General features: G+C 40.3%; 1 protein-coding gene across 1 annotated transcript in view; it reads right to left on the reverse strand.

Annotated features, from left to right (window-relative positions):
* Nucleotides 1-5,449: 5,449 nt before the first annotated feature.
* The window catches only part of LOC144521068 (uncharacterized), a 140,969-nt gene continuing 122,774 nt past the window's right edge, over nucleotides 5,450-23,644 (reverse strand). Inside the window, exons 16-24 of the mRNA XM_078255338.1 lie at nucleotides 21,917-22,045; nucleotides 17,684-17,812; nucleotides 17,064-17,192; nucleotides 16,043-16,276; nucleotides 14,023-14,177; nucleotides 13,052-13,121; nucleotides 10,322-10,375; nucleotides 7,007-7,225; nucleotides 5,450-6,768 (exon numbers count right to left, since the gene is read on the reverse strand). Of these exons, the coding sequence (XP_078111464.1) occupies nucleotides 6,566-6,768; nucleotides 7,007-7,225; nucleotides 10,322-10,375; nucleotides 13,052-13,121; nucleotides 14,023-14,177; nucleotides 16,043-16,276; nucleotides 17,064-17,192; nucleotides 17,684-17,812; nucleotides 21,917-22,045 (1,322 nt within the window). The 3' untranslated portion in view covers nucleotides 5,450-6,565. The remainder of the gene's footprint in view (nucleotides 6,769-7,006; nucleotides 7,226-10,321; nucleotides 10,376-13,051; nucleotides 13,122-14,022; nucleotides 14,178-16,042; nucleotides 16,277-17,063; nucleotides 17,193-17,683; nucleotides 17,813-21,916; nucleotides 22,046-23,644) is intronic.

Below are 23,644 nucleotides of genomic sequence, written 5' to 3' on the forward strand. Positions count from 1 at the left end.
TTGCACTGAACCTTAATTGATAATCATTTCTTGTCTAGGATTAGATTTTTACTGCACATGGAGAATCTGGACCTCTTTTTTTTTTGTCGGATGTACCGCGTTTTTTTAAAGACGGTGCCACTTTTCAAAAACCAAAATATGTTCAGCCACTGTGGAACGTGAAGTCTCAAAAGTCTTTCCTGGAATCCTTGTTAACAGACTGAAAAGGTTTGATGAAGGACACGACGAGGAATCAAGGAAACACTTTTCGGGAGTTGAGCTCCATTCTTGCCAACGTCTGATCACAGTGCCTCCTTCACCTGTCTCATTCACCTGCTAACAACTCACCCTCATACCCACCTCCTCCTCAACCAATACCGTTGCTCCGTCTGTCCCTCGAAGGGACAGACCGCTGTGTTGTCCCCGTCACATTAAGCCTACGTACACCGAGCTGCCTCTGACTTCAACACAATGCATGGCTTTCTGTTACGACTGCAACTCCGTGTCGTATCGCCTTATGTAGCTAACATTGTCATTAAATGTGCATGAAATCTGCTGAGGGTTAGGCTTGGCTAGCTAAGACGACATGCTAACGAGCTAAGTGTTGTGTCCAGTGTGTGAGCGGACAGATGCCTCGCTAAACAACCTACTTTACTAAAAACTCCCGAATGTGTGTTCTGTTGAATTTCCAGGTTATAGCCGTGTCAGTGTATGGTGGTGTTAGCAGACGTATACAATGCCTGAACTTGGTGTGTGTGTGTGTGTGTCTGTGTGTGTTTAGAGGCAGAGGGTAGATGGGTAGCTCTGGAGTGTGTGTGTGAGCCTGGCTGGCAGTGCCAATGGCGTTTCTTGTGAACAGACGGCGCCGCCAGCCGGGCCTCGCCAGACTCACTTAGCTGGCAATCTGTGGACAAAGTGATTTCTTTCTTCCGAAAATATGATTTCCGAATCCTGTTTCATGTACCTCCATTGTTCTGTTTAAGAATTGTGATTTTTACTATATTGAATTCTATAACTGACTGTAATTCCAGTGTAAACGTGTTAAGAGTGAAATGATGTCATTTCAATGGATTTGAAAGGTTGAATGTGAGAGGGGGGTCAAAATGAATGGTTTTATGTTTTGTACAGATTGATAAATTGTACAATTGTGTCTATATCTTAAGTTATCAGTTCATCTTAATAAAGCGCACCAGTCATAAACCTTTATATGATCTTGTATTTTACTTGTGATATTCTTACGTCATCTAATTAAAAAGGGAGAGTTCAGATGTTTTGAAGTATGGTTGTATGAGCTACTTCTCCATAGTCAGCGTTACGGTAGTCTGTATCGACCAAGTTTCATATCCGGGATTGTTCGAGTGCCGCCGGAAATTCCGCCAGATGTCCCTCATTTCGTCCCGATGTCCGTCACCTTCCTCTTTCTTTGTGGTGCATGAGCAGTGATCGACATGCAGTTAGACATTTCATTCTGCACTGTCTCCTCTAACTAGCTTGGTTTGAGGGCGCACCACACTAGCAGCTAGGTGAGCATTATAACGTGTGTTACAAAGTGACACATTTGCCACAGAAGTAAAGGCTGGACTACAATAGAGCTGTTTGGAGAGGGCGCCTGGCTAGCGCACCTGGTAGAGCAGGCGCCCATATATAGAGGTTTACTCCTCAATGCAGCGGCTGCAGGTTTGACTCCGCCCTGTGGCCCTTTGCTGCATGTCATTCCCTCTCTCTCCCACTTCATGTCTTTGGCTGTCCTATATAAATAAAGGCCTAAAATGCCCCGAAAATAATAATAAAAAACATTAGAGCTGTTTGGAGCAGTTCATGAACAGTGTTTTCTGTGGGAGATGGTAACTCCCTTTGGGTTGGCTTTTCACTTGGTAAACACTTTTTTTTTTTTTTTTTTTACAGGAATTCAGCTTAGAGCTGAAACAATTGGTGACACTGTTTATAATGAATCATGTAAGCCAATAATAAAGCAAAATATTCTCTCAGTCTTCAGATGAGGATTTGCTGCATTTCTTTGTTTTATATCTTTGTACATTGGGTGTTTGTTGGACAAAACAAGCAATTTAGATGGTTTAGATAAACTGTCACTATTTTTGTACATTTTAGAGACAAAAAATTAATCAAAATTTGATGAATTAATTACAATCAATGGCAGCTCTAATTAAAATTCTAGCAGCAGTTTGTGGAATGAAATGCCCTTGGAACTCTCCCCAACTCTTATCTACTTTCTGCGTTTAATTCTATATAATTGACTTTTTCTTCTCACAATCTCAAATGAATTAGTGGGTACTTACCATATGTAGTGTCTGAGAACATTATCTCCATTTTCTCTTTAATTAGTACTAAATTACAAAGTCTTTTCCAGGAAATCGCTGAGAGAGTACAGGACCCGTCGCTAAAATCTGCTAATTAATTAGACCAATGGTCTGGAGTGTGATTAGTCAGCCAGGTTGTGTAACACCTTAAAGGCCCTGCAGCTGCTTTGAGTTTTTTTGGCTGATGAGGCCTCTGCTCAGGTTGAAGTAGAGCAGAGTAACGAGGGGACACACATTAGGCCACCAGATGACTTTGGCTGAATCTCACTTCCCTTAAAGTGCATCCACATTTCCTTCACTTGCTTCCCTTCCTCCTGAATACCCACATATGTGTTTCCAGTTAATCTGGCTGATTAGACCTCTTCCCAGGACTGTGTGGGTGTGTGTAGTCTGATTGAATGACATCTTCCTGAGTCTCTTGTTAGCTTTGTTGCACCTGTTAGGGAAGGACAAATGACACCGTTATCATTCTTATTGGTAGATGAAGATTTGTGACCTGATACATTCTCATCAAAGCTCAAGCACCCCTTCAACCTGATTAGAGGTCTAATCAGCCAGAATAACTGGAAATCAAATTAGAGAAGTGAGATTCAGCCCCTAGCTAGAGGTCTAATCAGTGAAAACACCTGTATGGGTGTAGCCCAGGTGTGCAGGGCCTGTAAGATGCTGTCAATAGATAGAATATTTTACTTATTTTTCAAAGTGGGAAAAGTACAGGTGTTACTAATATCATTAATGATGGCTCAGTTCTGTAGTGTCCCGGTAACTGAATTCAGTCATCAGGCATTTTATTATTTTCCCCTTTTTACTGCGACAATGTCAAACTGTGGTCTCAGGTATTTTTTCAATTTTGACTCCACTGCATAGCTAGTTTGAACTGTATTTGCTGGTAGTATATAACACATAGTTTCTTTGAACATATTTTCTGTTATTCATGTATTTCTCCACATGATTTGTATATGCAGAACACGGAAGATGTCTGTTAAATAGTGCTGTCTTGCAATCCTATATGGGATGGGTCAAATGTTTGGCATGATACAGAAATAAAATAAAACTAATAACTATTTTACATACTGTGACGTAAGAAGACTAAGCCCATGTTCGGTCCAACAAGTCTGCAGCCATGTTAGTTTCTGTACTTTGGCAAAACTCACGCTCATGCTAACATACAATGACAAAGTAAATATGCTGATGTTAGCATGCTAGTTAGCAGTTAACACAAAGTGCAGCTGAGGCTGATGGGAATGTCATTAATTAGTTTTGCAGGTATTTGATCACAAACCAAAGTATTGGACATTTTAAAACTTTGACCTGATTATAGCGCTAGCTGCAGAGTCAGAGGATCATAGTCATCACAATTCATCCTGAGGGGAACGTGAACGGTTTTTGTTTCAGGGCTGACTGCTAATGTGGCTCAAAAAACATCTGCACAACAACAGTAACAGCATTTAAGTCTTCTGGCACATAGTTGATCATTTTGCACAAATGGCTATTCTAAAATATACTTTTCATATATTGCTAAAACATGCATGAATAAGTGAGTGTGGTCGACTTGCAGGTAACTGAACTTCTGATGAATTGCTGTGAATGAGTCTCTTCCACTCTTAAAATAGAGGCCGATAATGTTTCCTATTGGTCTAGGTGATTTTGTACAACCGACACTTTATACAAACTCTCTCTGGGCAATATAATAAGTAAACATGATGTCAAATGTTATGCAGACGACACACAATTGTATATCTCCATTTCTCCGACAGTTTAAAGCATCTTCATACCAGAAGCTATTTGAGCTGCTTCTCTGAAATAAAAGGTGCATATGTAAGATATTATTGTGATTATTAAACATCTGCTCAGTAACAAGACATGACACCACTCCCCTGAGCTATGACAACTTTATTGAGTTTAGGCTTGAAACAAAAAGACCAACAAGCAGCACTCGATACATCTACAGTAGCTGAAACTATTATTTGGATCAAAGTCGAAGGAAAGACATACAAGCAAAAATGGGAAAACAAAGCTGTTTACATCTGATTGTCAACATGTCATGTTATTGCTATTTGCCAAGGTAAAATCATCAGCATGTTTAACAAAAGTGACCCGTGTGTCATTGGAAAATGAAGCAGGAGTTCACATTACAGCTCTATTTCATAAGTAATGTGAGAAACAGTTGCCACAAGATTAGAAACAGATTTTCATTGTTTGGCGAATGAAAATCTAGCGATTCTGTAATGACGTGAAATCACTGACGGCCTTTTTATAGCTTCCACTTTGACCTCACTGCAACAAATCGGGCTGTTCTCATTTACTGTTTGTACTTTAACCTACGAAAAGTAATGCACACATTAATATGTATATTACCCACGTACTGTAATCATGAGCCAGCACGTGCAGGGCTGCCTCTAACTAGGAAGTTTGGCATGGCTCAGTCTGTAGGGACTTGGTTTGGGAACTGGAGGGCCGCCGATTCAAGTCCCCGTGCGGACCAAGTACTGAGTGTGGACTGGTAGCTGGAAAGGTGCCACTTCACCCCCAACTGCTCAGAGCGCCTGTCATGGCCTCACTCTGACATCTCTCCATTAGTGCATGTATAGTTCCTGGGCCTGTGTGTATTTCGGGCCCTTGTGTAATGTGTGTATTAACTAACAGAGAGAAAAAAATGTAATTTCCCCTTGTGGGATCAATAAAGTTTATCTTAAGTCAGGTGACGTAATATAAAGAGCTATGACCTAGCTACTAGGTTGGTATGGATGGATGGTGAAACAAACACAAGACAAATGTACTTATTTTAACCCAAACCACAATCTTTTTCTAAACCTAACCAAGTAGTTTTGTTGGCTGAACAGGTTCGGCACTGATCGCTTGTGTTGCTGGACATTTGTAGGGTAACTTTTCGTAAGATATCATAAGAACCGTCTTTATGAGGATACATTGAACAAATACATCAGTGTGTTAGTTCCGAAACAATAAGTCAATTAATTGCAACTATTTCGATAATCAATGAGTCGTTTGAGTAATTGTTCAGGCAAAATTGTATATATATATATATATATATATATATATATATATATATATATATATATATATATATTTATAATATGCTGCTTTTCTCACCATCATGTGATAGTAAATGAATATATTTAGGTTCTGGACATTTGAAAACGTCATCTTGGGCTGATGACAATTTAATAACATTTCACAGGTCAAACAGATTAATTGAAAAAATAATTGGAATATGAACCTGTAATTAAAATAACCGTTAGTTGCAGCCCTGCAGTGCATTTTCCCAAAAATAATGTTTCAGTTCTTGACATGTTGAGACAGTCAGATGACAACAATCAGTTTGCACCAAAGGACATAATAAGGGCATTCCTGGCTAAATATTAAATCTCGAATAATCTTTGGCATGCATCTGTATTAAGGTTGACACAACAAAAGAAACTCACAATAATAATCACTAGTGTACAGTAAGTGTACAGCCAATACACCACTCTGTCTACAGCACATACAAAAAGATAACTTTTCAGAGAGAAAATATGGATCCTTGACTGGATCGTTAAATATGTAAACAGGAAATAAGAAACAATGTGTAAAAATACCAGAATTATACAGGGAGTGTAGATCTGACCAGACTGCAGTTTGTGTTAATTTCTTCGCATACTTGTCAGTCCCTTTTTTGGGAGAATATACAGTAAGTGGTAATGAGCACCTTTTCTCCAGACTTGTCCATACTGTACAGGTGTGTAAGCACTGGGAGGAATAATGCCCGTATGATGCTTCTTCATTGTACAGGTTCGGTAGATCCACTCAGTCCAGGTTGTGACGTGGGCCTCAGTCCAGTCTTTGGCACGCACATTCACTTTTCAGTACAACAGTCCAGCCAGATACATTTGCAAATAACTTAGTCACTTTGTTTTCTGTTTGCGATCATCATCGACTTTCCATCTTCTGACCTATCCAGAGATCAGCGTACCAGAAAAAAAGGTATACTTGTGTGCATATGTACGTGTATATTCCCTCTGTTGACATTTTGTTGATGAGTGGGAATTAAAAATACACACACAAATATGTAGTATTGATTGGCACAAAAACAGTTTGGATACAATACAGTGATAAAATATCAAACAGCTGTGCAACAGTTGGAGCACTGCAAGAAGGCAAGTCTCCCCCTTTTTCCTAAACACACATCATCTCATGTCCCAGTTCACAGTTTCCTGGTTCTGGATGAACTGGGAGCTCTGGTCCAGAGTCCAGTCTGGGGGGGTGGGGGTCTAAAGCAGCGAGCTGGTGGGGCTGCCGGGCAGCGGGGGGCTGTGGCTGTGCAGGGTGAGGCTGTGGCTGTGGGACGGACTGGGGCGCACAGGCAGCAGGTCGTAGTGGCTGGGGATGTGGCTGTTCCTGGGCAGGTCGTACGGGTTCTGAGGGTAAATGGGAACCGCACCGCCGGCTCCCTGCACGATACTGATGGTTGGTTCTGAGAGGGATTCACGTAGAAATTATTAGTTCATTTATCAGTTTTTAAACCGCTTTAAATTTTAGTTTTAGGGTGTTTTGGTAAACTGAATGGATGCTCTCGCTGTTTCACTTCCTGCCCCGCTGTCATTTACATATTAGGGCGGGGGCAATACGGGAGAAAAACAATACAAGTTACAAAGCAGCAATGAGGTTTAAAAATCAGTGACATGCTAACGTTTATCTGGCCGTAAGCATACCCATGTCGTAGACGTTCTTGGTGGGTGCGGACGTGGTGGTTGTCGTGGTGATGATGGCGGCGGAGCAGCACTGGGTCATGTGTTCATGGTGAGCCGGCGATTTCATCTCCACGTAGCTGCTCTCTGAGTGTTTGCACGCGGCGGGCGCGTCGTTGATGGTGGCGTACGGGTTCTCACTGTTGATGGAGCAGGTGCTTGACAAGGAGCCCTTCATGTAGTCTGAAAGATAAAAACCACATCTGCCGTTTAACCCAGTGTGTGGAGAATAAACACTCTGCGACTCACGGGGGAGTGTAAACTATTCACATGAAATTAGAGCATATCGGCGGCTGAACTCTTGTTGAACTCAAAATACTCAAGAGGCTGCTCTCAACTGTCAATGGAGGTTTGCTGGTGATTTCCACAGTATGCTCTGTAGCAAACTGTTAGAGACTGTTTCTCTCAAAATCTCTGACTTCCACTTTTCACATTTTAAAGCTTTAGTGCGTAACTTTTTGATATTAATGAACGTCCGTTACATTCAAGCCATTGCCAAATGAGTTGCTACAAAGACACACTGTCCCTAATTAAGACTATCAGCTCTACACAACTCTCTCTGTATTTCTCAGTATGACTATGATTGTGGCGTCCGGTGACTTTCCCAGCGCAGAAACTCCAGTGAAGATAATAGTGATGTAACGGACAATAGTTGATCCGCGGTCCGTACAGATCAACACTCACGGTTTGGAATTCATGTGAACCGCAGATCAGTTGCAAAGTTTGATATGTTCCATTCTATATGTTTCTAATTTGTAAACAAATCCCATGAACAGAAAACCTTCTGACTTCGCTTTCATGTTTAAAAAAGTGTCATTAGTTCCCTAAAGCAGCTGGTCACTGTAGTTTTTAGCAAACACACAGGAGGAAATAGTGCATATGTTGGGGACTATTTTCAGCAGCGGATTAATCCATATTTGGTGCTCTTTGAGTATTTGTGGCAGCAGGACAGTGTGTGTGGGACTGAGTCAGGATAAACTACAGTGTGTGTGTCCATAATGATGAAGGAATATGTCAGCCAGTGCAACAGTGTGGCTCACTGATGTGTTTTCATGGCACAGAGGAAGCAGATATATTCTTCAATGGCTACTGATTAATTCATTGTTGGTTTTTGGTCTTTTCATGGGATTTGTGGTGAAAACATTTTTAAAATATCACCAGACTTATCCTGTAAGAAACATCAATGTGTCGCTGGACAACAAAGGTTACATTGCAAGGCCAACATCAACATTCAAAAGCAATTTAGGTTAAAAAAGAAAAAGAAACAGCTGCAGCTGAAGGAAAAACACATCAGGTGACAGGAAAACACACAGCATTCAGTTATTGTGAAGGAGAGATTCCCCCAGGTGAGTTTTGGGAGTGATGGGGGGTCAAAGCAGGAAGAAGAGCCCCGGCAGAGAGGGGGAACACACAGAGGAGAGGAGAGGAGTCGGTTCGTCCTGCAGAGACACAAACACACCTGTCAGCACTGGTTGGTTCATATCAACACCATCAAATCAATTCCAATCGTTACATTCAAGGACATTGAGGTACAGGTTTGGATCACAGAGGGGTTTTCATGCTGCACCTTTTCTCCTGCTCACCACTGTCTCAGCCACATGTGCACTTCCATTCCTAAGAACATCCTCTCTAACACCTCAGGTTGGTAAACGGAATTACTCGGTTATAGGATGTACGTGTTGTAGTTCACTTTTTGACATACCCACTGTTAATGCTGACTTATCTACTACTTCTGTCAGGGCTCCTGCACACTGCCTGCGTGGCGTGAGCGTGTCAGCTGCGTGGCGTGTCCGTTTTTATTTTGGCTCCCATGTTAACCGGTTAGAGAGCTTGCACACTGCCTGCGTGACATGCACGTCTCAGGCACGGCTCCAGCCGCGCCGAAAACGCGTGCATGCTAGAAATAGGACCGACGCCTATTTTTGCGTGTTGGAAGCGTTTCCAGGCAAAATAGAATACAAAAAGATGTTTATATGTCATTTTGACACAAATACATTTAATAAATGACATTTTGATTTGATTTGACATTAATGCAGATATAAATGTAATTTAAAAAAATAATAATAAATATTTATCGATTTTCAAATATTGTACCTGTCAATTCAAGACAAAATATTCTGTAGCCTATTTTGCCGTCAATACTGCCGACGTTGTCTTTGCTGTAATCATATCAGTATATATTTATGTTTAACATGAAGTATACTACTGCTTGAGTGCAGTTCATTTCCACAACTCTCTCCCCATGTGTACAGACAAGGCTAGCAGCAGCAGCGCCGCGTCAGACACATTACTGGTGTGCAAAGACATAGAAAACGCCACGCAGCTGACACGCAACAAAAACGCCACACAGGCAGTGTGCAGGAGCCCTTAGAGATTCCAACATTTCCCAGGAATTCTTATACAGATACCTAGATACAGCTGCAATATGTACAAGACTTACGGATTATTTTATTACAACTTTCACAATGAGATATTTGGTTTCTTTAAACCAACAAATGTTCCCAATTTCCTGTCTGAACAGCTTCAAAATGTATTTGTTTTCCTCTTTGCTTTAATACTTTACTACTCTTGGTCCTGAAAAGGTTTCTGGTACAGAGTGTGAAGCACTCTTTAGAAAATCTAAGGAAAAAGAAGAGATACATGACAAAGTTATGTTTTTATCTATCTTATAACTTGTCAGCAATTGTACAAGTCAAACAACTGACTGAGGAAATAAATCAGAGGACCAAAATCAACTGGATACTTGTGCTTTTTCCTGCATTATGTTCAAAGTACCCAGTCATTAAAAAATTGTAAAAAACAACACATTTTGTCCTGAAAGTCATCTGTTTTTCAAATTGTTCTAATAGTATAATACACAATCGAGAAGATAATGTCCATGTATTAACCTTAGAGGATGGGGAGTTAGAAGAACTCCTGCTTATTATTATTTTCTCGGTTTCGGATTTTACTTTCTACTAATATAATTTACATTTGGTCAAAAAAGAGAGATTTTTCTGTTCCATTTGCTGATAATATTCATCAGATTTAAACACTAAGCCCTACATTTCAGTTTTAAGCAAAAATAGTGTCTGAATCTGTCAGGCTCACTAACACATGTAGCTCACTAATGGATAGTTACAGGAGGGATGACTTCAGGTGAACAGACGGTAGACTGAAGTATTTCAGTTAATTTTAGAAAAGCTGATTAATGAGGAAGAAGAAAAGCTGAGGTAGAGGCGGTCGTTGGCTGAGGGAACTGTTTGAGCAAGAGGATTGGCAGTCCGGCTCACTCTGTACCTCTGTAACGCGGCTCCACGTGGTAGCTGTAGCGCCGGTCGATGCAGTAAACACCTGCACAGAAGCCAGAGAGAAAAGGTTAAAACAACAAAAGTAAAAAAAATGTACTCTTGAATGTAACTGGCATCTGTCGCCCACCACGCGTGATAACTGTAGTGGAATGTACGGTGGTCGACAGGGGCAAACGCCCTGCAACTTAAGAAAACACACGCAAATAGACAAAACACAAGCAAATTAAGAAAACAACTTCATTAATTTGACAACACATGCACAGCATTCAGCAAACACGCTGCAAATACACACAACACAACCAAATACATAAACGCGCTGCAAATATAGAAACGCAGCGCGTTTGCTGAATGCGTTTATGTTTTGTCTATTTGCGTGTGTTTTCTTAAGTTGCAGGGCGTTTGCCCCTGTCGGCCACCGTAGGAATGGCTTCAAATGACGACCAAAAACGCTTCTCTTTTACTGTGAACATTTACTATTCAATATGTTGCAGTTTTACAAACAATAAAGCCAAAAATGTAAGGTTGACGGACATGTTTTGCATCTAGCGTCTCACATTCATCTCAGTAAATGGCAAGAGTACACAACAGACAACTTCCGTGTAGGCTACTTCAAAATAAAAGCACTTCCTTTGACAGTCTGCAGTAAAACTAAATTACTGTTAAACAAATAAGGTTGTGTATCTTTTCACATATCAGCTGTAAATCAAGTACTGTAAATAATGTAAATAGTGAGTTTTAATCACACTATAATTTCCTTTAGGCTGTTTTAAACTAAACAACATGACTTTCTTATTCAAGTGCTTTAAACAAACATTTCACAACAATACCACACTGGGAGCATCTCAGAAGGGGAGCGTCTTGCCTTCCTGACTCACAGATGTTGTCGTTGGTCATTATTCCTAGCTATTTGTGCTTCTACTAAAAGTAAGTAGTCCACATAGTTGAATGGTTTCTTCAATTTGGTCCAGGTATGAATGATACGGATCAAAGATTTGTGGCTGTGTTTTAATTGTTAAAATAGTGTGATGGGATGTGTTGAGGTTTTTGTTTTGATAACTGACTGGATGCTCTAGCCATTCCACTTCCTACGAGCGGAGAGCTCTTCTGGGACGCGCTGCGTCGCGGCTGGTGGGATCACAAGCAATTTTGTTTTGAGTTGTAAATGTTATACTTATACGCTTTATATATTATATTTTATTATATTTTGTTTTGTGTCAGCACTAGGACAGTCTTAAAGTGCTCATATTATGCTCATTTTCAGGTTCATGTTAAAATGTTAATCACAAAAGCAAAAAATAAGATGCGCTTTTATTTTGAAAGTCACACTTTATATTTATTCTTCTGCATTAAAAAAACTAGTTTGTTTTTAATTTGAATGTCTGTAAGACCTTGGTAATGAAACTGTCAAATCATATTTTAGTTGCACCTATTTGCACCAACACACTAAACTGTTGCTCAGTCCGATTCAAGGTAGACAAGAGATTAAGAAAAGAGCGAGTCAAGTGTATAAAAGTTACGGAAATAAGAAGAAATAAAAGTAAAAGTAAAGTGAGATAAGATTAAAAAGTAAGATTGGATTAAAAATATTATGTTGCTAAAACAAAGGATTGTACAAATGCTATTGTAGTGTAGTGTGAACATAAGGCAGCTTTATTTCCCGGAGAAAGAGACAAAGGAAAGAGAGACAGAGGGACCCAGGAAAACAGTCAGCTGTTCCACAAACTCCTGGGCAGTTACAGTGCTCATTTTATGCTCATTTTCAGGTTCATAATTGTATTTAGAGGTTATATCAGAATAAGTTTACATGGTTTAATTTTCAGAAACACCATATTTGTGTTGTACTGCACATTGCTGCAGCTCCTCTTTTCACCCTGTGTGTTGAGCTCTCTGTTTTAGCTACAGAGTGAGACATCTCACTTCTGTTCCATCTTTGTTGGGAGTCGCACATGTGCAGTACCTAGGTAAGGACTACTAGCCAGTCAGAAGCAGAGTATGAGGGCGTGCCCTGACAGTACCTAGGTAAGGACTACTAGCCAGTCAGAAGCAGAGTATGAGGGCGTGGCCTGACAGTAGCTAGGTAAGGACTACTAGCCAGTCAGAAGCAGAGTATGAGGGCGTGCCCTGACAGTACCTAGGTAAAGACTACTAGCCAGTCAGAAGCAGAGTATGAGGGCGTGCCCTGACAGTACCTAGGTAAGGACTACTAGCCAGTCAGAAGCAGAGTATGAGGGCGTGCCATGCTAGCAGCTAGGCGAGCATTATAACGTGTGTTCCAAAGTGACCACGTTTGTCTCTGAAGTAAAGGCTGGACTACAATAGAGCTGTTTGGAGCAGTTTGTGAACTGTGTTTTCTGTTGGAGATGGTAAGTCACTTTGGGGTGGACTTTGGGCTTTTTCACTTTGTAAACCTATAACATGCACAAAAAAAGATATATAACACAATAAAGGAAAGGGAAAAAGCCAAAAAAGCATAATATGAGCACTTTAATTTAAAATGTGTCTAAATAATCCTATAATGGATGGGCTGTGTAAGCGGCCAGACAGGAAAATAAACAATTCATTAATCATTGTCTCGATTCGCCGTGATTGCTGCTGGCGGCTGTGGCACCGCTGCTCCACAGCGCAGACGCGCCCGGTGGGATTTAGGGGTAAGTGTAACTGGCTGAGGACGCAGAGACAACAGAAAACAACTAACAACAAACAAGAAACTCGGACTGACCCAGCTCACTGAGGTTACAGTAGGCCCCCCACTCTGGAGCACTGTTCCTGTGTCGCTTCTTTGTCTTCATCTGGAAAACACACACAGAGTGAGAACACATGAGACAGCACACACTGAAACGACATCATCCCCTGATGAAATGACACTTTTCTACTCTGAAGATGAAACAGGATGTTGTAGTAGGATATACATTAGGAGTTTAAAGAAGAGAAAATTAGTTTTATATAAATTATTTAAAAGTATTAATTTATTTAAGGTGAAGGCGAGTATTATTATAAATTCTGTGAAATTTAAATACAGTTTATAGATTTATACGAAGGCTTATTAGGGCCATTGTACATAATGTACAATGGGGGAGGGGGTGCATTTTCCAAGAAAAAAACTCAGAGATTCCAGGATTAAAGTCACAAAATAAAATACTTGGACACCAGCCCTGGAAAGTCTTATAATGCTGCATATCGGTTTACTACAGCTCCTCGGACACAGCTTCAACATGGGAGGAAGGCTTGACGGGCTTGCTGTGCCTAGTTACGGTTGCTAAGCTATGATTGGACAATCGCTGTTTGGGGGAGAGGTTTGTTGAACAGTCAATTGGTCAGAAGTTTTCTTCACACTTACTGTTATAACACATGAACTGGGTTAACATGATCCAGTTAGATTTTATTTGACACTGACTTTAATTATGATAATTATCATCAAAAACATAAACTACTTTGGTTTTTACTACAGTACAGTAAATAGTTCATAGGGGCTGTTCCTTCTGTAGAAAAAGAAAGTGCCTATTAAAATGTTTCAACTTAAACTCTGGGCAAGGGCAAACTTTTTTTTATACAGAATATCTCTTGCATACTCAGAAGTCTGAAATATTAAATGCCTCTACATAAACCAAGCTGCAGCTGAATCACATCTGCAGCACTCAGCAGAATACTTCTCAGCATGCTGAGTACAAGTCAGGAAGTCCCTGGACCCACCTTGGTGGAGAGTCTCTTGTCAGGCTTGGCGTAGTGCGCGGCGTAGGTGCAGGGCCCTAGGGTGTGGTAGCTGGGGTTGGAGAAGCAGCCGCCTGCAGAGCTGTTACTGGGAGAGGACTCTGGAGAGGAGAGCAGACCTGTGCACTGCAGCCCTGCTGTCATCACACAGCATCAGCACATGTTCTCACATCAGCAACATAACATGCATGTGCACACGCGGTGCACACGCAAGGTATCTAACACCAAGATGAGGAACTTTAGTCTCGTAGACCATTCATTCATTTTCTTTACCTGCTTATTCCTGTTTAGGGTGATGGAAGGGTAAGAGCTACACAGACAATCACATTCATCTTCTCACACAGTGTAGGTCAGTGCTGATATAATTACTTGATTAATGTACAATGTTTTTCGATAATTGATTAATCGTTTATGTCGTTTATCAGACAAAAACGCCAAACATGTGCCATTTTATGTATTTCTAAATGTAATATCTTTAGCCTGTTTGTCGACAAAAAACAAAACCATTTAAATATGCTCTGAGAGCCCAAAGCTGCAAATTAAAATGAAGGAAGTCCACCTGGAACCAAGAGAAGGAACCTCAGTCTCGTAGAGCAGTGGAGCTCAAGCTTTTTTCAATAATGTTCCCCCTTTGAACAGTTTTTTTAAGCCATGTACCCCCTAACCAGTGCAAATCATTTTTGGTAGAAAAAAAAGTCTCTATAAAGAGGAACAATACAGCGATGTCAGCGATAGATTTACTAAACAACAGCCTTGTACCTGGAAAACACTTAAATGCTGATGAAAAAATGAGACAAAACCTTGGAAAAAGACAGTAGAAAGAAGGAAGTAAGGCAAGAATAGGTCGAAAATAGTAACAAAAACTTCTAAAAAAGAGACACAAACTTCAAAAAAGCAATAAAAACTTATTCACTTAAACTTAAAACTTAGAAGGAAGGCAACAATAGGGTGACAAAAGTGACAAAAAATTCCAAAAAGCGACAAACTTTGAATGAAAAAAAACTTTGAAAAAAGCAGAAAAAAAACTTTGAAAAAAGAGACAAAAACTTTGAAGAAAAGAAGACAGTAGAAAAAATAAGGAAGAAAGGCAAGAATAGGTCAAAACAACGACAAAAACTTGGAAAAAATACAGTAGAAGTAACTACAGCCTTGTAACTGAAAAACATTTAGCAAAAAATGTCACGGACCCCATGCAGTCCTCCGAAGTACCCCTAGGGGGACAAGTACCCCGATTTGAGAAACACTGTCGTAGCATTTATAAAAAAATATACCTGTGAATTCCTGAGAGAGCTACACAGACACTTACATTCATATTCTCATACAGTCTAGGTCAGTGCTGAAATGATTACTTGATCAATGTACAACCATTATTTTTTTCAAACATACATTATTGATTAATTGTTAATGTCATTTATCAAACAAAATAACAATTTGAAGGCGGTCTCTTGTGCACGCAATGCGCAATGCAAAACGACTTAACGACAAATAATCAGGGGTTGATGCAGAGACTGTGTAAGTGAAGCCAAAACATCTGGATCGCCCCCTGGTGGCTGCAGTATAAGTCATAGACCCCGCCCCTCCATGTTAGCGGATGGGACATGCGTCCAAACAAAACAAAAAAATCAAAGTACAAGTTAAATAAATGTTTCCCAAAGATGGTTTCTGTCATTTTAGGTATTTCTGATCACGCTGATGTTTGTTCAACTGATTTTTCCTATCAGTTTGGTTTTTATTAGTTATTTCATGCATCATCAACATCATGATTGATAGCTGTAATTGACGATTGGTCGAGTGGATGTGGTTCCAAAATTACAAGATAGTATCCTGGATATTTTGGCTTCACTTTTGTACAGTGGGAGGAAGTGGAGACGAGTCGTCCATCTTTATACACGGCCTGTGTAAATAACCACTTCCAGTTGTATAGGTTGTCCAGTCTGTGTTGCTGTGAACAAAGAAAAGCACCTGGAAGGAAGAAAAAGACCCAGAGATACGGACGTCTTACCTGAGAGTGAGTAGTCGGTGGAGTTTATGTGAAGGGCGGGTGTGTAGGTGACGCTCGGCACGCGGTGGCCTTTCTCTCTCTGCCGATAGCGGAACCAGATCACGAGGCCGAGCATGGCCATGATGAGCAGCAGCAGGAAGATGATGCCCAGCACGGCTCCGGCTGATTGGCGCTCTGATGCCAGAGCCGGGCTGATCTTTGTGTAAGGGTTCAGTTCCTCCATCATCAGAGCCGCTGAGCAAAACAGGGACATGGAACAGGTCAACACACAGCACCTGAACTCCTGTAACTAACATGACATACAGCTATATAGCTTACAACAATCCTCTTATTTCCTGTATTTTATTTTGATTGAGTTTCAAAATAAAAGTCCTCACATTTTACCTAATACTGCATTTCATTTAAAGGTGCAGTAGGTAAGACTTCTAAAACTAACTTTCTGTCATATTTGCTGAAACTGACCCTATGTTCCAGTAGAACTACATGAAGCAGGTAATTAAAAAAAAATCTGGCTCCTCTGGCTCCACCTACAGGCTGTAGTGTGATTTGCAAAAATCCACCGCTCCATGTTCAGAAGCACCAATCAGGGCCAGGGGGGGTGTCTAACTGCGTGTCAATCACTGCTCATGCACACGCATTCATTCTTCCTTGTGGGAGGGAGGGGCTTAGGAAACCGCTTTGGGCTTTAGCGGAAAGGGGGGAGGGACTGAGAAGTTGTCGATGTTCACATTTTTTGGCTAAGTCCTGGATCTTCACAATCCTACCTACAGCACCTTTAATGTACTGTTTCTCTAGTAATACTCTAGTATTTTGTCTTATAAATCTGCATGGACAGAATAACATGAACAGTTAACAGAGCAGGACTTTGATGTAAGTACTATCACCTCTGCAAACACTGCTATAAATGTGGGTCTGACAAGGGTGCATGACAATTAAATGTAGATTTGTGAGGAGCGAGTTAAGTATCCCTGCTGTGGACTTTTATTCTTTCTCCCAGCGTACAGGGAACATTAGTGCTCACCCTGGTCACAGCGGATGCCTTTGAAGCCAATACTGCAGTAGCAGGTTCCCGTTACATAGTCGCAGGTGGCGTTGTTCATACACTCACACAGCTGCTGGCAGCCGTAGCCAAACGTCCCTGCAGGACACTCTGGACGCAGGAGCACAGGGTTAATACAGCTTCACATCTTATACACACATCTTACAGGTGCAGTGTTGTCATGTCACTTAAGTACAAATACTGAAGAGAAACTTTATCACATTAATGCAAAAATCATATACTGTACATATAGAAACTTTATATCCTATTACATATTACTGTAATTTGTCATATCACCCCCTATCTTTACTATGCTGCTGTTAAACTTAATTTCTTTTAGTGGGATCAGTAACGTTTATCCTGTCCTAATACACACATAATCATGTTAGAAGTGAATTAACTACTGTTAATTCACTTAATATTCATTTTAATATGAAGTACGATCAGATATTTTTCATTGTTGTTGAAATATGTGAACAGATTGTATCGTGATAAACAGCATGTCATCAGTATTTTATGATGATGTTGAAGACATCGATTAACCTCGGGAGTCTTCTTTTTAAAAAAGCAATGTGCTGATGTAGAGACGTGCACACACTCACTGAGCTCACAGCTCTGCCCTATGAAGCCCGTCCTGCAGGAACACTGTCCGCTGATATGGTCGCAGTCTGCCCCGTTCTGACAGCGGCAAACTTCAGCACACTGAGAGCCGTAGAAACCTGTAGGACAGCCTGAAGACAAACACACAGCAACTTTGGGTATTGTTGTTGTACAACAGGCAGTGTGCAATTTTGTTGGCTAGTGGCAGTCTCTGCGTGCAACATGAGCATGTCCATGCAGAGTGATGCAACAGGCTGTGACTGTGTACTGTATTCATGTATGTATGTATATCTGTCTGTATGTATGTATGTATGTCTGTCTGTCTGTATATATGTATGTATGTATGTATATATGTATGTATGTATGTATGTCTGTCTGTCTGTCTGTCTGTCTGTCTGTATGTATATATATGTATGTATGTATGTCTGTCTGTCTGTCTGTCTGTCTGTATATATGTATGTATGTACTGTATGTATGTATGTCTGTCTGTACGTATGTCTGTCTGTATGTACGTATGTATGTCTGTATGTATGTATGTACGTATGTCTGTCTGTATGTCTGTCTGTCTGTCTGTCTGTATGTACACTACCGGTCAAAAGTTTGGGGTCACTTACAAATTTCCATTCCACTCCGTTATAGACAGAATATCAGCTGATCTGAGTGGGTGGCTGATCTTTAATGCAATATCTACATTGCCCATTATCAGCAACCATTCATCCAACGTTCCAAAGGCACATTCTGTTTACCAATCTGATATCATTTTAAAAGGCTAACTGAGAAAACATTGGAGAAACCTTTTGCAATTATGTAAGCACATAATGTAATCTGAAAACTGCTGCCCTGGTTAAAAAAAACAATGTAACTGATCTCAGCTGGTATTCTGTCTGTAATGGAGTGGAATGGAAATTTCTAAGTGACCCGAAACTTTTGACCGGTAGTGTATGTATGTACGTATGTCTGTCTGTGTGTATGTATGTATGTATGTACGTCTGTATGTATGTATGTACGTATGTACGTATGTATGCATGTATGTATGTCTGTCTGTCAGTACAGTATGTATGTATGCATGTATGTCTGTCTGTCTGTATGTACATATGTATGTATGTATGTACGTATGTACATATGTCTGTATGCAATATGTTGTTTTAAATTCTTTAAACAGCAGATACTGTTTGTTTGTCCAAGACAAATTTCCTTCGGGACAATAAAAATGTATCTAATCTAATGTTGGAGCCAAAATTATGATTGCGATATTAACTTCATTTTGATGAATTCTGCAAAACTGTTTTGAGAGTAAAACTAGATTAATTATAATCTAGTGGGATTGTGTCTGTTCACCAATCTTGGGACCCTTTTGACAATCAGCTGATTGAAGCAGAAGTTGAATGAGCTGGTTTAAAAGAGCTGAGCTGTCATTCAGTCTTTGTTCTTTGGTGTGTAGCCAAAAAACCGCATAGTGACTTGGAATTCACGTGTTTCTTTTCTATATAATTTCCTTTTCTTCTCTGATATGAACCCTTGTAAGCCATCACTATGACATCTGAATGAGAAAGAGAAAAGAAATAAATCTGTGCACCCAATGCTTGTTTGAGTCCTTTGAACCAGGCATATTCAAAAGAACAAGAAGGGATCAAATAGGTTGTTGGACAAGTGCCACTTTTCAACACCAGCTGTTCCACTCTTCAGACTCGAGAGATGATCCACTAATCTGGAGATGATTTTGGAAGCAGCTTTTCTGTGATTGGCTTATCTGTTCTGTCACAGTGGAACAGACATGGATCATCTCTGCAGATTAAACCAAACTCAGTTTGAATTTCAGGCAGATTTTTAACGACTCCTGAAGACGCTCTGGAGTGTCTGTTCGTTACCCCTCCTTCTTGTTTCTTGGGACGCAGCAGCAACACTGCAGCAGACTCCAACAAATCAAGGAACACGATGTTCACACAGGTTGTTAACAACCCAAAAATACACCAAACTAATGTGCAGAAGAAATCGATGCTAACTTTAAATGATTACCCTAACTGTCTGTTGTAAACATCCATTGAATATAATTACTTTTGAGGTCAGCAGATCCTTCCTTCTTATATATACAAGAATATTTTTTACAATGCAACAGTCGCTCATAACTAACACTTGTGCTATGTTCACATTTTGTTGATTTCTTCAGAGGTTTATCTAATATGGCTGGGTTTGCTTAAAGCTTCTGTTACTGGAAGCTGTAAACACGATCAGTGTTAGACATTAGACTGTTTGACTGAAGTGATGTCACATTGTCCCAGTTTCAGCAACTGATATATTAGGTAGGAAGGATTTTGTAACTAAGACCCAGAATATGAAATAAATAAAGTGAATACTCTGGTTTAAAGAGTAGTTGCATTCAGGGAAAGAATCATGTACGTAAATATGAAAGTGGCACAACATTACATCAAAGCTGGATGTTGTTACGAATATAACAGACCACATCTGGGCCCCATGTGACGCTGACAATTAAGGATGACAGCACCAAAATGGTCCAATCTCTAATTACCTGTCAGTACATGTGACTTTGTGTTTACAGCTCTAGGTTCGTTTGTAAAAAGCCGGAAGAACTATGAGCAAGGATGCACAGGTGTTTTCCTTGCAGAAGTCTTCTCAGCGCCTGTGACGTATAAAAGAGGCCTAACAAAGCTGGAATATACAAACCATTAGCTGTGCCACACGTCAGATTTAATTAACAGCGCTTTAAAATTACGGCTAGGAAACACGTGTTTGTGTCTCATTTTGTTAAATGCCTGTTGCCTTCACTCCTTGGGTGTCTTCCTCGACTCTGCTCGCATCTCAGGTGGGAGAGACTTAGAGCGAGGAGAGGAGGCGAGGATGTATGAACTGAGAAATGGGAAGAGGGCAATGTAAACGAGAACCGGACCAGAAGTTTTATTGGTCCGAACTAAACAAACTTAAAGGGTATGTACCATTTTTTCAACCTGGACCCTATTTTCCTATGTTTTTGTGTATAAGTGACTGATAGGAACAACAATCTTTGACAATGGTCCAGTATTAAGCGTGAACGCTGTAACCAGCAGCCACAGACCGGGCTGCAATGTAACCCAATGGGGCAAATGTTCAGCGTCAGTTTGGTCCACTAAACGTGCTGTTTTTATCGCTAAAAGGCTCAGATTAATATTGTAAGTGTCTGACAACATTATGGAAAGGAGCCCTTCAGAGATAGACCTTTAAAACCTCTTTGAGACCTTTCTGTTTAACCAGAAACAGCTCTGAAGTCGCTAGCGTTAAACCCACCAGACTCCATTTAAAAAAGCAATACTTTTAGCGTGTATAGAGCCAACATATTTTCACATGTAACTCGGTAAACTATGTGTTTATTTCAACCAAAACTATAGTTGTGATGGTTGGAAAAGTGGAAAGACGACCCAAAATGGCTTTTCATAGTTTTATTTTGTATGGAGTGTATTTTACAATGTTAAATTACGGCTTATTTACATGGAATCTGGTGGGTTTAGCGAACGCAATTTTGCGGATGTTTTTGTTTAAAAAAAGGATCTTACTCTTTAACAGAAAGGTCGACCTCCTTAGGAATCCTTTCCATAATGTTGTCAGACACTTAGAATAATAATCTGAGCCTGTCAGTGGCAGAACGAGCACTTTTGTGAAGGTATATACAAGCTTATTCCCCCAATAACATTGTAGCTTGTTTCGCCGCTGCTGACTGCAGCGATCTCTCTTAATATTGGACCAATGTCAAAGATTGTTGTTCCCATCAGACACTTAGACACAAAAACATAGAAAAATAGGGTCCAGGTTGAAAAAAAAACAGTAGTTACCCTTTAACCACAAGTGAGAAAGTGACCTAAGGAATCTCATCCCGGCTTTATGGGATCTGGGCATTAACGGATGATAAATCAAAAATAAGACAGAAAGGATATGATTTAGTTTCCTGACACAAAGGAAACTGAGAGATTTAATTATTGTTTAAGAGTATTTAAATGGTGGCAGCAAATTATTTTCTAGGAGGAGGAGGAAGGAATCTAAGGTGATAAAGGAATGTCTTCAGGCATGTAGTTTTTTAATCTGCCACCAGATGGAGGTGCAGGTATGAGATATTCAAGGTACTCGGTGACTCCACTGCAAGAAATGAGAGTGCATCGTTAATGTGCTCTCACAGCAGTCAGAAAGTGTTTCCCTTATTAGGTGTGTGTGTGTGTGTGTGTGTGTGTGTGTGTGTGTGTGTGTCTTACGCTGAGTACAGAAGAGTCCCGTCCATCCAGGGCTGCAGTTACACTCTCCGTCTGTGGCGCTGCACTGGGCTCCGTTGTGACAGTTACATGTGTGGATGCAGTCTGGACCCCACGAGCCCTGAGGACACGCTGCCAATACCACGCATGAACACACACACACACACACAGAGAAAGAATAAGATGAACACATACCAGGGTTATTATAATAAACAAAAACTACAATTAAAATAAACAGTTAAATATATTTCTAAAAAACTAATAAAAATAAAAATGAATGTAAATCATTTTAGTTTTTTACAGAAACTGAACAGAGTTGACATTGAAATTCCACGAGATGGCGCTGTGCCTCAATTGCTTCCCTTCAGACACTAAAGTAGCATAAAGATTAAACATTAAAGGACAATTCCGGGGCAAAACAAACCTAGGGGTTATTATCAGATGTGTACCCACTTTGTCACTCACATTGTTCTCATGCTAATCGAATGAGTTTTTAGCTTGAAAGACGCTAGCGCGTACCGCCGATTAGTTTACAACGCTAGTATTCGGAGCACAGGGAACGTAAAAACAAATCGCTATTTATACCACTAAAAAGGCTCAAAATATCACCAAACTTCAACGGTAGCATAATGAGCGTCCCAACATGTTAACCGAAGCATTGAGAACTTTGTAAGTGTACAGACAGTTTATTGAACGAAGAGCTGCGGGAGCTCCGTGAAAGGGCTACGAGAGAGAGAGTGCTACCGGTAGTCAATGCCGCACCACAGCCTCGTACTTTGGGAAACTGGTGGTGTACCTGCAGACATTGTGAAGCTATGGCCACCGAACATGAGTGTCTGTGTTGCAAGGAGTGGGACCTGATGCCCAAGAGACGCAGTGTTTTGTACAGTCTGAAGATTTCCCCTCTCTGATAAACAGGGCTGTACTTGAAACTTTTTTGGCAACCCAGACCGGGGGGACCAGATGGACAGCTATCCACTGAGTAAGTACACTAGACAAGTTATGCAGAGTGCGATTATTTCAGATATATTGAGCAAATTGCTTTTGATTTTAGTTTGCATCGCCAGCTGTAAGTCATGACTGGTTTCCAAGACGGCGGCGGCATGTAAACATGTAAACATGAACGCGAGTGTCTTTATAATCTATCTTTTCAATAAACTGTCTGTACACTTACAAAGTTGTCAATGCTTCGGTTAACATTTTTGGACCCTCATTATGCTACCGTTGAAGTGTGGTGATATTTTGAGCCTTTTTAGTGGTATAAATACTAGCGTTGTAAGCTAATCGGTGGTCCGCGCTAGCGTCTTTCAAGCTAAAAACTCATTCGATCAGCATGAAAACATGTCCCAGAGAGCGACAGAGTGGGTACACATCTGTTAATAACCCCTAGGTTCGTTTTGCGCCGGAATTGCCCTTTAAAGCCATTCCTACACACTTCTCCAACCATGTATTTTCTATGTATATGTAACTTCTGACCTAAATACCTGGCCCTAACAAAACAAACTAAAACTACTGTAAAACTAAAACTAATCATAAAAAACAAAAACAAAATCATTCTGAATAAGCAAAACTAAACAACCTGAAAACTAACTAAAACTAACTAAGTAAAATGTAATAAAAAATTCAAGACTGTAATAGCCTGGATAATTAATGTCAGAGCCGATGGAGTAATTGCCTTTACGTTGTTTTGGGTTTTTTCAGTTGTCTTTGACTGGTTCACGATCAACTCAA

This window comes from Sander vitreus, chromosome 1, assembly GCF_031162955.1.
Source record: "Sander vitreus isolate 19-12246 chromosome 1, sanVit1, whole genome shotgun sequence".
Lineage (NCBI taxonomy): Eukaryota > Metazoa > Chordata > Actinopteri > Perciformes > Percidae > Sander > Sander vitreus.